The 16177-nt window shown below is 36.9% G+C and overlaps 1 protein-coding gene and 1 pseudogene across 5 annotated transcripts; one reads left to right on the top strand and one right to left on the bottom strand.

Moving 5' to 3' along the window:
* Positions 1–78: 78 nt before the first annotated feature.
* Positions 79–16155, bottom strand: LOC139622820 (polymeric immunoglobulin receptor-like). 5 transcript variants are annotated; one of them, XM_071480434.1, is made up of 10 exons: positions 9028–9360; positions 4381–4701; positions 3923–4222; positions 3731–3785; positions 3401–3507; positions 3263–3297; positions 2750–2803; positions 1827–1883; positions 1610–1681; positions 79–1319 (listed from the first exon to the last, which is right to left on the bottom strand). In XM_071480434.1, exons 1-10 carry the CDS (start codon positions 9071–9073, stop codon positions 1257–1259), a joined length of 1110 nt encoding a protein of 369 aa, XP_071336535.1. In that variant the 5' UTR covers positions 9074–9360; the 3' UTR covers positions 79–1256. The 5 variants fall into 5 exon arrangements, with proteins under 5 accessions (XP_071336535.1, XP_071336536.1, XP_071336534.1 ...); XM_071480435.1 differs by lacking the exon at positions 9028–9360 and adding an exon at positions 4947–6009; XM_071480433.1 differs by lacking the exon at positions 9028–9360 and having other exon boundaries at positions 4381–6009.
* Positions 10961–12457, top strand: LOC139623433 (piggyBac transposable element-derived protein 4-like; annotated as a pseudogene).
* Positions 16156–16177: the final 22 nt, after the last annotated feature.

Raw genomic sequence — 16177 nt, 5'->3', positions numbered from 1 at the left:
TTATAATAATTAAAAATATCACAAGTGATAAACAAACATCGAGAAAATCCTTTAGATAAAATAATAGCTACGAAGATGTATATTTTAAAAAGGTTAGATTTTATTTGTACAGTAATGAAAGGTAAACCTCAAAATACAATGTGTCACATTATTTGTCCAAAGAAGCAAAATCATATCTTTTATGCAGTAATTGAATGCACTGTTTCTAAATTATAATTCAGAGTAGAATGAGTTAAACCATTGTAGTCACAAAGTCACTTCCTGTATTTGGTCAGTTTCAGTGGTCTCTTGTGCAAACTGTTCATGGTTCAACTGCTGCTTCTGCTCTGACTCAATTTGTCAATTTCACAGCAAAAAATACCACTCTTCTACTCTTGCCCATATGAATCCTTGACTTTTAAGCATGTAATTGTGAGAAAAAAAAACATGATATATTAATGTTATCTTTTCAAACTTGTTTGATACATATGTGTGCAGATTTGCCGTGACCCAAAAGTCTACATATATGTGTATGTGTGTGTGTGTGTGTGTGTGTGTGTGTTTCCCTGCTCATTGTAATACACAATACACTGCAAATTTGTTTTTTTTTAGCCTTTTTCATTTACATTTGATAATGATTTATTTATATCATGCAATATGAGCAAATACACATTAAGACAGACTACAAACACAGAGCAAGTACACACTAACATCCTTAAAGTAAAAGTTGTGATTATTTACCATTGAGAGGCTTACAAAATAATATAGGAGCGACTTTACATCTGCGGATGTGGTTTGACAAAATTTACCAAACATAAATTAGAATAAAACAAAGATTCTGCTGTGATGTCAGCTGTATTTACTGTAAAATTATGACTCAGAGAGGAAGCTAGACGAGAAAGAATATCTTATTATTATTATTTTGTCTCTCACACGGAGCACAGCCTCTGTCTGGGATCCACCAACTGAGACCATAAACTCATTAGGAAAGCATCAACTGAAATAGGAAATCAAGTGAGATGTAGGGTCATTTTCCCATAGACATCAATACAATCAGACTTTTTCTTTTACAATTGGACTTCTTCTATATACAGTCTGTGCTTTGCACCAGAAACTCCAAGTCAGTGACGTGGCATTAAGCTGGCCAGTGGTGGAAATATGATCACTCAGTCAGTCAGGGACATTCCAGATTATAGGGCTGGCCCTGCTGTTGCGGCCCAGCTAAAAGTAACCTCCAGTGATAGACAGGTGGGTCAGATTTAGTTATGGGTTAACAGTTACAGGTATTGGTGTTGTTGAGCCAACCTGCTATATGTAACATCCTCAGCTGTTACTTTAACCTGTTGGAGAACAGTAGGGAAGAAAGACAATTAGAGAGAAAGAGACACCAAAATATGACATCATGATGGCTTTAGATAAAAAATCTGGAGAAATTCAAAGTCTCTAGAAATCTTCATCTTGGCATGTGTAGTGCCTGTACCAAATTTCATGGTAATCCATTTAATTGTTGTTATGTTATTTCAGTTTGGACCAAAAGTGGTGGACTGACTGACTGACTTTGCAATCTATGTGCAAAAAAGTTTGACTAGGTGAGGTTGGGCTTGGAGCTCTTAAAATTTACCGTCTGTACCTTTTGTTGTTTAACAGCTGGCCTAACCACAGAGCTGTAAATCACTTCCACATCACTCAGGGCATCTGACCCCTGGGTAAGAAAGAAGAGACATATGAAACAGAGATCAATTTAACAGTTTCACCTGTTTTTCTTTGTTCATTTACAAATTTGCACAGCAAAAATAAGAAATTATAGTTATATTGTGTAAGTTTTAATTTTAGAAGTTGAGGGGTACCTTGTGTGAAGGTTTTTTCATGTGTTTAACACAAGTGTATGTTACGTCCTCTACAGACTGATGAAGAAGCAAAGCAGATGTTATTTAGAGTCATTTTTACTGGAACACAGACTACATTAACGTGACCACCTTTCATAAAATAGTACACATGAACTATTTCACTTCCCTTTTAAGAGGAACACGTGATCAGAGGAATAACCATAAGCGTGCTAACGATATTGATGAATTGAGTTCTGGTAATAGTTATTGTTTTCACATCAATTAAAATCCACAGAGTCAAAATTACATAAGATGTCATACAAATATTTCATGTCCATCCGCAATGGTACAGTACAGTTCTGCAGCCTATACTGACAGTGCAGAGAGAGTTTGTCATATCATATGCAGGGGACAACAGTCCTTAATCTGTATCAGGGATGTCTTTTATTTTATTTGTTATCACAATTAACCTTTGAACCAATGATAGCAATAATATCTGTGTTGAAAAACACAGCTATGTATGGATTTTTAACATTATTAGTATTTTTCTCGTGCATGGTTTCACAAGCCTTCAGTGGCTCCCCATTACTTTACTTTGCATCATACATGAAAGCAGAACCACGGTAATGTTGCGTGTTTTTAGAATCCAATATGATTCAAGTTCCTCACCAGTAGTTTCAACATTTTGGTAATCATCACACTTTTGGTGTGTTTGTGGCAATTCTTTTTTAAACATTAGATGCTAAGGTTTGAAATGGGGCACAGAATCTTAAATTGTTTTCAATGGTGAAATGAGCTGTGCCAACTCCATATTGTAATAAGGGGGAAGGGTTTTGCAGTTTTGTCTACATCAAGGGGAGCATGTAAAGAAAATATGAATTACTGGGTCTTGCTGGATTAAAAGAAATCTGAAACATAAGGTTCATTCTCATACAGCCCCTTACCTTGCTTGGTTTTCTCTTGTGCTTTACAGTACTGTATTTTACTTCATCTTCAGCCTGTGTTGAAAACAAATCAAACATTACACTGAGAATTAATGGCCTCAGAAGTCAGCACTGATACTTTGAAAACAATACCCATAATTGGTTCATTCATTAAACCTAATACTTAAATTGCAATCACAGACATGCTCAATCAAGTTTTCTAACTGGTAATTGTTACTGTCTTGCCCTTAAAAATACAAGAATGGTATCAATTATCAAAATGTATGTCAGGTAGTATAATTATCAGTTATTCATCTGCAATGACACATTGTAATCCTGCAGCTGCAAAGGGACAGTACAGTATAATTTTAACACTTGTTTTCTCTTGTACCATTTCATTAAGCAAATGGCCACAAAAGCATGTCCCCTTTCATTTTTTATTTTTTTTTTACCTGACAACAACCTTTAGTTGGGACTGATTTTTCAGCAATCCCACCTAAAAATCATATTGGGGAATGATTCAGGATATCTTACTGTTGCTGTGGCTGATGATTCTGCTTCAGTCTGCTCTAAAAACAAAGCAATGAAAACTCCCTTTACTTACTTTCAGTGTTCAGTTACAGTAGTGCACATTTGAAAGTAAAAGTTTTTATGAATGAATGAATTACTTACTGTTTACTTTTTTAAACACAAACCAAAAGAGTAAAGTCATCATGACAATGACGATCAACAAACTCAGTGCGATGATGAACCCATTTTGGACACATGTATCGCTGCATCTTAAATTCAAACCACACAATGCCTTAATGAATTATAATAAACAAAATGCCCTTTAAACAGTCCAACAAAGACATCTAAAGTCTACTATACAGCAGATACAATTTATCTTAAACTCTTTAAAAACACGTATAACATGTATAGAGGTTATTTATTAGACTTTTATTTGGCTGTAGAATGGTCACGGTTCTCTAAATACTGCATGTCAATGCAAAGACTTCTGACCTGGTAAGTGAATCATCAGTGTGATTAACATGTGTGCCAGGTGTGGATGAAGTGGCTAAAAACAAAAAGAAATTATTAGAAGAATAATATGACAACAATGACAATGTAATCTCTAAATCAAAACAATACACATGACTGTATTTGAGAAATATTTATAAATATATACTTCATTAATAGAATTGTAGTACTTACTAGTGTTAGGTTTCTCAGCAACAGTGACATGCACTGGCATCTGTAAGTCTCCTTTATGACACAAATACCAGCCGCTGCTCTCTGTTGTCAGTCCACTCATAGTCACGGTGAAAACATTGGGGTCCCTCGCACTGATGGTCACACTTGTTCCATCTATTGATCCTGAAGACCCTGTGACACAGCTCCTGCCCAACCTGCACCACCCCGTTTCTCCAGAGATTCTACTGTAACAACTGATGTTTATACTGCCTCCATTAAATCCTGTTATCTCCTGACGATCCACATAGAGGCTGGGCATATCTTAGGGGAAAAACAAATTCAACAGAAAATTGTGGGAATTTGAATAACAATCAGCCTCCATTGCAAACAACGAGACCCTCTTGAGTGTTTTTCCTCCAAATTGTTTAAATTTCACAGATGATTTGAAATGTGCTTAAAGGTGCTTTAAGTGCTCTTACCTCTGGTGACTGACAGGTGAAAATACACCCCAGTATCTGCCCCTCCATTAATCTCCACAACACACCAGTAATGAGTGTCTTCATCTGTCAGATCTTTTATAGTCACAGTGAAGATTCTTTGGTTTTTGTTGTCAGAGATTGAAAACTTTCCTGAACTATCTTGTGGGTTTGTTTTAACTGCATATGAGCAGGAGCGCCAATGATATCCTTTACACAGGTATTTCACATGGTTCATGTACCGTGATCCATAGAGACATGGGATAGTGATGGAACCTCCAGCTTTCACTGACACTTTATTGACTGTGGTTATGCTGTGAATTCCTGCAACAAGAACAAATAATTTTATTGGATAAAGCAGTAAATATTCTTCCTCCATATAATCTATTTATTTTAGATGTCTCAGCTTCAGCTGTTGTTTTACATATTAGATCATTATTGTCTTTGAAATCTATGAAATATAAAGTACTGGAGGCTATCACTTGTATAGGTGTTATTATTAGAATTACCTTCTGACATCTGCAGACATAAGATATGTACACAGTAATAAAATGATTCCTGTTACTGACCTGTGAGTCCAGCGAGGAAGAGGAGAAAGCTGAGATGAACAGCCATGTCGGTAAGTGAGCAGACTAAACAACATGAACTAGTACAGTGAAAGGCTGATCAGCTACTTCCTTAGTTTTATAAATGTATAAATAGAACAGTACTGTCTTCCTCACACTGTAAGGAAGTTGCATTGCATTGGTTAGTTAGATGATGTACAGCATACTTTCAGAAAATAGTTTACTGTAGACCTAAGGGCCAGTGAATACAAAATTAAAGATCAGCACTTTTTTTCCCTTCCCTTAACTAAGTGGTAGAGAGCTTTAAGTGCCAACTTTTAGCCAAATAATGAAAACATCATTTACGCGTCTCTTGTCATATTTCATTCTATTTGCATTCAACATATCTGTGGTTATGCAGGCTTTTGCTAGGTTTTTGGTTTTGGTGAAATGCAATGATCGTGATTTCTGAAAAAGCCCCTAAGTTTGACTATTACGAACCACTGTGGAAAACCTAAGTGAAAAACCTGTTTGAGTAGCCTCAGAGGAGTATGAAGTGGAAGAGGTGAGGATGAAAATTTCACCAGCACTGCAGGTCTCAACTGTTGTCTTGCTCTTCTTACTTTTATTGTAACATTGATAGCAATACTCAATACACTGCAAGCTTGTTCTAGTTGCACTTTATAGTAATTTATAATACAATACACTAAATATACATTAAAGTTCATATCTAATAAAAATTGTTTAACATACACTATGAGCATCTAAATGGCCAGGATTATTAATTAGTGTGAGATTTGTGCTTAATAAATAGCTCAATAAAACAAAGATACATTTTATCAATAGCGTGTTTGGGCATTTTGCAAACAAACAGGTCAATGCTTCTTTGTAATGTTTTTTTTTTTTTTTTTTTTTAGCTTTGCAGTGGATGGTTAGAAAAACTGAAAAAAAAATAAGAAGGAAGTAGTTACAGCACATCCAAATGATAACTGCAGACAACAAATTGCAACACAGGAGTCGAAAGGAGAAAAAAAAAACAGTATGGTAATTGACAAATAAAAGAGTTAACAGAGAAACATTTGAACACTTTAATGGGCCTGAGCCAACGAACTGTATGTTACATCATCATCTTGTGCTTCAACCTGTAGGACATCAGAAACAAACAAAGCAATTAGGAAGGAAGAAAAAAGATTAAAATAAATGAGTAAATAAATTAAGCGTCTCAGTTACAGGACATTTTCTGACACAAGATTATTTGAAACCACTGACACAGAGGACACGGTAAACAATGTGTGGTCGAGTTCAGCTGCTTTAATACTTGCCTTTCTTGGTGTTTGTTGCCTTTTGGTAACCACAGAGCTGTACATCACGTCCACATTACTTTCTTCAGCGTGTGATCTCTGTGTGGGGGGAGAGACAGATATTAAACAGAAAATGAAACATTTTGATTTTTTATAAATTTCAAACTGTTTTATGTAACTGCACTTGGTGAAATATGACATTTAAGCCTACTTGTGTGGCTTTTAGTGTACTTATATAACTTAACATATTTTGGGGGGTTTAGGGTGTTAGGGTTACCTGGCCTGAAGTTGGTCTCATGTACCCAACATTACAGTATGTTACTTCCTCTTCAGACTGTGTTGAAGGAGCAAACAACATGTCAATGGATTTTCTCAGACCTTATTTTACACAGTTTCAGGAACACATTCATTGGAACACTATTACAGTATATCAAAAAATAGAATTTCTGTGTTTGCTAAAATTGTGAACTTATAGATAAGGGCAAACCAAGATGAACAGCTTCTGTATTCAATTTTGCATCATACAGCTCACATTTGATTATATTATTACCGTGTTTTTGAAAAAGATAAATCCTTTTTAAGACTAATGTAACAGACAATGAAGCAAAACTGAAATTTTCACTCAACACTCTATTAGATATCTCAAATGTATTCAGTTTCAGTGGTTTTAGTTTCACAATGTTGTATAGTCCTTTATACAAGACAGCCATGCCAGAGGCTCTGTGAGACTGTACTTCATCACAGAAGTGTGTTGAGCTAACATGCAAAAATGCTGACAATGACAATGTCACCATGATCATCTTTTTTCAACTCCTGCGTGCAAACTATTATGAACACTTATTCTTCTTCTTATGGATGGACACCACAGATATCTTTACCAAATTACATCCTATAGCTATGAACTAAAAACTAAAAAATAATAGGACATTCTGTATGATTCACATTTACAATTGTCTTGGTGAAGCAAATGAACATGACAGTCCCTTCACCTACATACTGTGAATCCACATAGTTGTCTTTGTAAAACAGAAAAGAACACACATTTATATTAATATACAGTATATACATATGGGGAAATGGCTTTGGATATCTTACCATTGTCATGGCTGATGATTTTGCATTGTTTTGCTCTAGAAGTTAAACACAAGAAATTTCCTGTTACTGACTCTCAACCTTCAATTGCAATGCACAATAATCCAAACTTAAAGTGAAAATATTCAGGAATTATAAACATATTTGTTATGAATTCAATTTATCAGAGTTCAGTATAGACTTACTGTGTTTTTTCAACATAAACCAGATGAACAAGGTCAGTATTACAATGAAGATCAACAAACTCAGAGGGATGATGAGGGTCTTTAGGTCAACTGAAGCTCTGTAGCATACATTTTGAGGGCAGAATACAAATCAGTTATGATAAACAGCCTGTTCTTGTTTAAACAACGATTCAATATAATGCAAAATCTATTAATGTTATAGTTTTATATGTAAATTATTACTAATAAATGTTAAAATCCATGTAAGTCTAAGTTATACTCTCTTATATATAAAGAGATCCCTCATAAGGACTGCTTTATTTGACCATTGAATGGCCACAGTTAAAATACTGCATGTAAATGAAAAGTCTTCTGACCTGCGCCCTGCTATTTCAGGGGTATGACCAGGAGAGGTTGATGCGATGGTAAATAATGTTGCTGCAACTGTGGCTATGATTCAAAATAGGACAATCATTAGAAGATTAATATTGTAGTAGTTCATCCTAATATCCCGTAGGCTACAACCAATCATTAAAATGGTTGTATTTGACATACATTTACTTTTTATAATCACATTGAGTACTTACTAGTTATAGGTTTCTCAGTAACAGTGACATGCACTGGCATCTGTAAGTCTCCTTTATGACACAAATACCAGCCACTGCTCTCTGTTGTCAGTCCACTCATAGTCACGGTGAAAACATTGGGGTCCCTCGCACTGATGGTCACACTTGTTCCATCTATTGATCCTGATGACCCTGTGACACAGCTCCTGCCCAACCTGCACCACCCCGTTTCTCCAGAGTTTCTACTGTAGCAACTGATGTTTATACTGCCTCCATTAAATCCTGTGATCTCCTGATGATCCACATAGAGGCTTGGTGTACCTTAATAGAAAACAAGTTGTAAAGATATAATAATAAAGATATGTGTTCTGCATATACAGTTGTTACGTCTGGTGGATAAATAATTTCTTAAGACTCCACATTTACTGTCATGACTTTTGGCTGACAAGTGTACATAACAAAAATTAAGACTCTTCTTAGGTTTTTTTTCAAATGGTTTAAATTTCACAGATGATTTGAAATGTGCTTAAAGGTGCTTTAAGGGCCTTACCTCTGATGACTGACAGGTGAAAATACACCCCAGTATCTGGCCCTCCATTAATCTCCACAATACACCAGTAATGATCGTCTTCATCTGTCAGATCTTTTATAGTCACAGTGAAGATTCTTTGGTTTTTGTCGTCAGAGATTGAAAACTTTCCTGAACTATCTCGTTGGTTTGTTTTAACTGCATATGAGCAGGAGCGCCACTGATATCCTTTACACAGGTATTTCACATGGTTCATGTACTGTGATCCATAGAGACATGGGATAGTGATGGAACCTCCAGCTTTCACTGACACTTCACTGACTGTGGTTATGCTGTGAATTCCTGCAGTAAGAACACATTACAGCAGTTTAACAGATATACTCATTATACTGGAATAAAGCAAATAAAACATTGGTGGGTTAAAATAATTTTAGCATGACTCCTGTGACTGACCTGTGAGTCCACTGAGGATGAGAAGAACTCTGAGATGAACAGCCATGTTGAAGGGTGAGCAGAGTTGGAAATACCAGCAAGAACCGGTGAACTGCAAGACTGATTTTCTACTTCCTAATTTCCCTCAACATGAAATTGCATCTTTTTCAGTCTCTCTTCCTCCTAAGTAACAGTTGCATTATGAAAGTTGGCTGATGAAATAAGCCACATGGTGTTTTGGGTATATAATTACAAGTGAGCATTATACAAGGTAAATCCATTACAGTATCTAGTGAGTTGGTGGTTGTTCAACTCACTATAAATGTATCTAAAAAATAAGAAATTTAGAATTACTGTTAAATTGGTATGTGGAGAAGGATGAGAGAGGAAGATGAATTGAGGTTCCGTATCCGTCAAGACAGTAAGGTAACGCAGCGGTTGGGTGAAAGCTACTTCTGTAATTTGATCAATTTCAGTGGCCACTGTCAACATCTGCTCTTTGCCCATATTTGTTAACTCATATATGTTAGCTCTGACTCAGACAAAATAGGAAAGTCTGTTATTTCATCTGGTTTACCATTTTCTGGGCTGCTACATGTTGCTTATGAACAATGAAAGCACATAGCACTTAAGAATCACTCCCAGTTTGTGAGCCCTGTCGATAACTTTGAAACACTGGCCTTTTTCACAGCAGATGATCTCAGTTGACAGGTGTTACTGATAATTGCTCTGGTCCATTCAAGTGTCTCAGTAAGTCATGACAGAGTGACGGTGAGCCAGCATGAATAATACCATGACCCTGAAACTGAAGCAGCAAAATGGAATTCAGCTATCATCATTACTGTGGAGAAGGCCTATTGCCTATGCACACACCTACCACTGGCAGGGTGCTATTGAACTGTCCGTCCATATAATGTTCTATACACTTTATCAAATGATTTACCATTTAACTCCACATAGGGTTAAGATGATAAGGTCTCTGTAGTGTTGCCAGGTTTGTGTCTTTTGCAGTATGTGGGAAAATCTTTGTGGAGGTGTAATGCATTCACTTGAGGAAAAAATATTCTGCTGTTTTTTTCTGATTTAATGAGATTTGTGCAGATTTAAAAAAAAAAATTCTCAAGTGAATACATTACTTTACATTGTAGAAAAATCCATGATGCTGAGGTGACCAACAATGCAAGAAAGGTTGGGTTTGGAAATAAAAATTTTCAAACTTTATGCAAATGAGGGTCAAATTCACCTGGAAAGTCTGTGGTAATTTACAATATCCCTGAAGGTGGCAGTATAGATCTATCTGAGCACCATCATCCAATGGGTTTTTACCACGGGATTGAACTATGCATTGCTGAGTAGTGCAGTGGCATTAGTATTTAACCGTCCTCTAGTTTTAGGGTCGGCACTGACCCGTTTAAGTTTTAAATGCATAAAAGTACTACATAAATTTGTTTATTGCATCAAGACTTTTTGACTTTGTCAGGAACTTCTATTTAAACAAAATAAAATCAAAAAAATTAATTGTACTAAATTATAAAATGCTCTGGTGAAAATTATGACCTTTGTGTTGTTAGGGTCAGTTGCGACCCAGTTATAACATAAGATTATAAAACAATAATAAATGCCAAAACTGAAATTATAAACACACTATCAGCCAACAGCCCACAGCCAGCTCTTCCTCCAACCACTTGAGCTTCAGTTAGGGGCTTCTCTCTCAAAGACGGACATGTCCAGGCATTGTAAGGCCAATTCGGTTTAGAGATTTGTGACTTGCAGAGTACACATCTCCAGTTTACAGCTTGCAACAATTAGAAGAAGGTTTAATGTAATCCAAGCTCTGGATCATATCTTTGCTGACAATGAGGCAGAGGACACACAGCAGCATAGCAATACAGATGAGCAGGTTTCTGAGGTTTCTGACGTACATGGCACGGCAGCTGCTGCAAATGTCATCAAAATGACCCCTGGGATCACAAGGTTTGCTGTGACGAGAGTAAGTGACATCAAGACATGTTTTGATCTGTTTATGCCATTGTCACTAAAAAAAGTCATCATTGCTATGACAAACCTTGAAGGAAAAAAAGTCCACGGCAACATGTGGAATGACATTGCTGAGGAATACCTGGATGCCTACATTGGTGTTCTTCTCCTTGCTGGAGTGCACAGATCCAGCAATGAGGCCACTGATAGTCTCTAGGACGCGTCAACAGGCAGGAATATTTTTCAGGCAACAATGTCACTTCAGACCTTTTCGAATGATATCAAGAGTCCTCAGATTTGACAACAGAGACACCAGAGCAAAATCTGACAAGCTTGCTCCCATCAGGGATGTCTGGGAGAGATGGGTGCAGCTCATTCCACTGATGTTCAACCCAGGGCCAGAGGTGACAGTAGATGAACGTTTTCTCCCTTTCCATGGAAAATGCCCCTTCCAGAAATACATGCCCAGTAAGCCAGGCAAATACGGCATAAAATTCTGGGCAGCCTGTGAAGTAAAAACCAGCTATGCATGGAATCTACAGATTTACACAGGCAAATCTGCAAGCGGCATCCCAGAAAAAAAAACAAGGAAAACGTGTAGTCCTCGATATGACTACTGGACTGCAGGGTCACAAAATCACTTGTGATAATATTTTTACCAGCTATGACCTTGGACAAGAAGTTCTCAGGAGGAAACTCACCATGGTAGGCACAGTAAAAAAAAAAAAAAAAACCTGAGCTGCCCGCTGAAATGTTGCAGGTGAAAGACAGGGCTCCACTTTCCTCAAAGTTTGTTTTTACAGACACCACCACTGCTGTTTCATACTGTCCAAAAAAACGACGGAATGTGATACTGATGTCCACCCTTCACAAAGATGCAGCTGTGTCAACAGGAAGTGACAAAAAGCCCATAATCATCCTGGACTATAACAAAAACAAAGGAGGACAACCTGGACAAGCTGACTGCCACCCACACTTGCCAGCGAATGACCAGGAGATGGCCAGTGGTTGTGTTTTACAGCATCCTCGATGTGTCTGCATACAATGCATTTGTGTTGTGGACCCACATTCACCAAGGGTGGAACTCAACCAAAAAAACAAGCAGAGAATGTTTCTTGAGGAGCAAGGAAGTTCCCTTGTCAAGGCGCACATTGAGCAAAGGGAACGGGTGCCCCGAGACCCAGCCGCTGCAGCCTTGGTCAGACAGCTGCAGAGCTCACCAAGCACTCCGTCCACGCCCACAGCAACACGAAGAACATCAGCGCCAGCATCCTCCTCAGCCAGCCCTGCCTCAACATCAACCACAACAGCCACAGCCACCACCCCAGTGAAACCACCTGATTCTAAAAGAAAGAGGTGTCAGGACTGCCCCGGTAATAAGTACAGAAAGACAAACACATTGTGCTTCACCTGCAAAAAATATCTCTGCAAAGAACACACTAAAAGTGTCACTTTTTGCCACACATGCATCTAAACACACATGCATACACATGCATGTTCTTGCACAGAGAGACTTTTTATGGACCTAGTACAAACGTATTCTGCCTCTACTGCAAAAAATAGCTCTACAAAGAACACGCTAGTGTCACTTTTTGCCACACATGCATCTAGAAAATACACAAATACACATGCATGTTCTTGCACACAGAGTTTTTATGGAACTAGTACTTGATTTCTGTTGGTTTGATTTGCTTGATTGGTTGTTGTTTGTTGACCTTGCAAATCTACATTTTATTATTATTATTTTTTATTATTTATTACTAGTTCTGCTTTTCATTTTGTATTTGTATTAAAATTCTATTTTTGAAAAACAAGAAACAAGACTTGTTTTTTGCCTTTTTCTTGAAGTAAATATATATGGGTCGAAACTGACCCGTAACACCATAGATGTTACTATAGTTAAAATTATTAGTTTTTTTTTAACATTTAAGAGATGTGTTCTAATATCCCTCAGTAATAGTCAGGTAACATAACAACCTTTTATTTATTTATATTATTCTCTTGAGGTTCATTTGACATTTTTTTTTATATTGAAACAAAAATATTAAAACCAATCTTTTTTATGTATAAGGAAGGTAACAAGGTCACCAAAAGGTAAGAAACAAATTGGATGATAAATAATTGTTATATAATTTTAGGGTATTTTATGGATGATTTAAGACATGAGTCAAAACAGACCCGTTAACATAAGAAATAGTAACAGAAAAGCTAACACAAGAGGAAGGTTAACTGAATCGACACAAAATTGAAAAAAGTGTTATCATTGTCGTTGTCTGCACATTAAAGTTTCATTTACCATACCACTGTGCATATTAATTGTCTAATGCCCCAGCCAATAATAAAACCAAACACTTAATTTGAGAGATGAAATCTCTTTTTTTATGCCTTTATTACATACAGCACAGAGATAACTTGCAATGTGTGGGAGGGTCTGCAGGGTCCATACAACAAGTCCTCAGCAAGGTTCAAGCCTGGGATGTTGTGGTTCAATGACTCACAGGAGTAGAAATTGAAACTGAAAATTCACACATTTTCCGCAGCAGAGCGGGTTGAGGGCTGAGTAGAGTGGCAAAGTAAATATATGTTTTAATTAAAGAAAGTATCGAGAAGTTTGTGGGTAACTTGGGGGTATTGTATGCTTGGCTGTGCAGGTTCTAAGCCAGAGTGCTATATATGACATTCCCATCATCTGCTTCAACCTGCTGGGAAAAGAAGTGAAAATTTCAAGAAGGAAGGAAGAATAAAAATAAAAATTGTAATTTTGGGAAGTTTGGACAATTTAAAAGCAACACTGAGACCATGAATAACATGTTAAGGAACCACTGAATAATGGTAGTGTGTGACAATCAGTGTGAGATTTTGCTGTCTTAAAACTTACCCTTTGCAGTCTTTGTTTCCTTACAGTAACCACAGAACTATATACGACATCCACATCCTCCTCAGCATGTGACTGGGTAAGGAAGAGAGAGACATGAAAGAGAGAATTGGAAACTCTCCATTTGTGAAGAATTTCAAATTGTCTTTTTTGCAGTTGTGAATGGTGAAATAATGTATTACATTTGAGTGCACTTAAGTGTTCTTTAGTGTACTCGTACTGTGCACTACAAATTACATTTTAGAAGATCGCCTGGGCTGACAGTCAGTGACATTATTAGTGCTTGCTGGATCACAGAAATGCTCAATTGAGTTTTGATAGAAATTACTGTTTTCTCTCAGTGACAAAAATGTTTGAATGCATTTTATCGCATAGGAAAAAAAAAAAAATCAAACAGAAAATGGTACAACCCAGCAGATTTGAAGAGGATTAGTAGATTCCCAGAATATGTTATACTTGATTTCTTTTGATATCTTTACAGCCATGAATTACCTTTCTTGAACGTTTCCTCGTGTTCTCGTATATTGCTCCCCCTTCACCCTGTGTTGAAGGAGCAAACAGCATGTCAGAGGACTGAAAATGAAGACTATTTATTCCACCCTTTTAATTTGCTTTATTATATACATATACATAACTCTTGACCCTGACACATTCACCTCTGTGGATCGTTATAGCTATTTATATTTTTTGTTAAAAAATGCAAAGAAAAAAGCATATCTTACTTCTGTCATGGATAATGATGCTGCTTTGGTCTGCTCTAAATGTGAAACAGTAAACATTCCTGTGAAACTCAATGCACCGTAGTTTATATTAAAAAATAAAATTGGAATGACATGGATTTATCACAGCCCAGCATAGACTTACTGTGCTTTTTCAATGTGAGCCAGATGAGGAAGGTCACTATCACAATGAGGATCAACAAACTCAGAGAAATGATGAAACTCATCAGGTCAGCTGAAACACTAGAGCACCAATGAATGTATAAAACACACAATGCAAATTAATTAGGATACAGAATTCTCTTGTTCAAACAATGTTACAGTATCGTGTAAATTCTGTCCATCATCCTCAAAACACATTTGACAACACTACACCATCTTATACCAAAGTCATTACCAGTCAATCTTATTTATCATGTACATAAAACATGTACAGAGATTTCTTAAATGCAATTGTTTCACTGAACCATGAATTTTCCACTGTACTTTTGAAACTGTATGTTAATACAAAGACTTCTCACTTGTGTTGTTCACACTGAACTGTGGTAGATGCTTCGTCTCCAAAACCAGGGGTGAGATTCACAGGTTCGGAGGTGGGTGATAAGGTCGTGAAATGTCTTGTTGTCACAAGTGTGGCTATAATAGAAAAGAAGACGATGATGAGTAGACTAATATGGCAATAATTAATATATTGACATTGATTCTATATTTAATCAAAACATTACACATAGCTTTGCTTGAGAAATACTTATGAACATATATTTAATACTTGTAGTACTTACTAGTTGTAGGTTTCTCAGTAACAGTGACATGCACTGGCATCTGTAAGTCTCCTTTATGACACAAATACCAGCCGCTGCTCTCTGTTGTCAGTCCACTCATAGTCACGGTGAAAACATCGGGGTCCCTCGCACTGATGGTCACACTTGTTCCATCTATTGATCCTGAAGACCCGTTGACACAGCTCCTGCCCAACCTGCACCACCCCGTTTCTCCAGAGTTTCTACTGTAGCAACTGATGTTTATACTGCCTCCATTAAATCCTGTTATCTCCTGACGATCCACATAGAGGCTGGGCATATCTTAGGGGAAAAACAAATTCAATAGAAAATTGTGGGAATTTGAATAACAATCAGCCTCCATTGCAAACAACGAGACCCTCTTGAGTGTTTTTCCTCCAAATTGTTTAAATTTCACAAAGGATTTGAAATGTGCTTAAAGGGGCTTTAAGTGCTCTTACCTCTGGTGACTGACAGGTGAAAATACTCCCCAGCATCTTCCCCTCCATTAATCTCCACAATACACCAGTAATCAGTGTCTTTATTTGTCAGATCTTTTATAGTCACAGTGAAGATTCTTTGGTTTTTGTCGTCAGAGATTGAAAACTTTCCTGAACTATCTCGTTGGTTTGTTTTAACTGCATATGAGCAGGAGTGACAATAATATCCTTTACACAGGTATTTCACATTGTTCATGTACCGTGATCCATAGAGACATGGGATAGTGATTGAACCTCCAGCTTTCACTGACACTTTATTGACTGTGGTTATGCTGTGAATTCCTGCAGTAAGAACACATTACAGCATTTTAACAGATATAC

The sequence above is a fragment of the Trachinotus anak genome, unplaced genomic scaffold, assembly GCF_046630095.1.
Source record: "Trachinotus anak isolate AG129_WGS33_773 ecotype Australia unplaced genomic scaffold, CSIRO_AGI_Tana_v1 ptg000007l, whole genome shotgun sequence".
In the NCBI taxonomy this organism is placed as follows: Eukaryota; Metazoa; Chordata; class Actinopteri; order Carangiformes; family Carangidae; genus Trachinotus; species Trachinotus anak.
The sequence above is the reverse complement of the archived record's forward strand: the minus strand, read 5'-3'. Positions and strand labels throughout refer to the sequence as shown.

Bases quoted from the DNA above. Each gene is read 5' to 3' on its own strand.
- LOC139622820 (XM_071480433.1), bottom strand. From the start codon at position 4,756: ATGGAGGAAGAATATTTACTGCTTTATCCAATAAAATTATTTGTTCTT. The intron at 3,786-3,922 runs GTAAGTACTACA...TTTTGTTTTTAG, and splicing joins TGCTGAGAAACCTAACACTA to CCACTTCATCCACACCTGGC. The intron at 1,884-2,749 runs GTAAGGGGCTGT...CTTCTTCATCAG, and splicing joins ACAAGAGAAAACCAAGCAAG to TCTGTAGAGGACGTAACATA.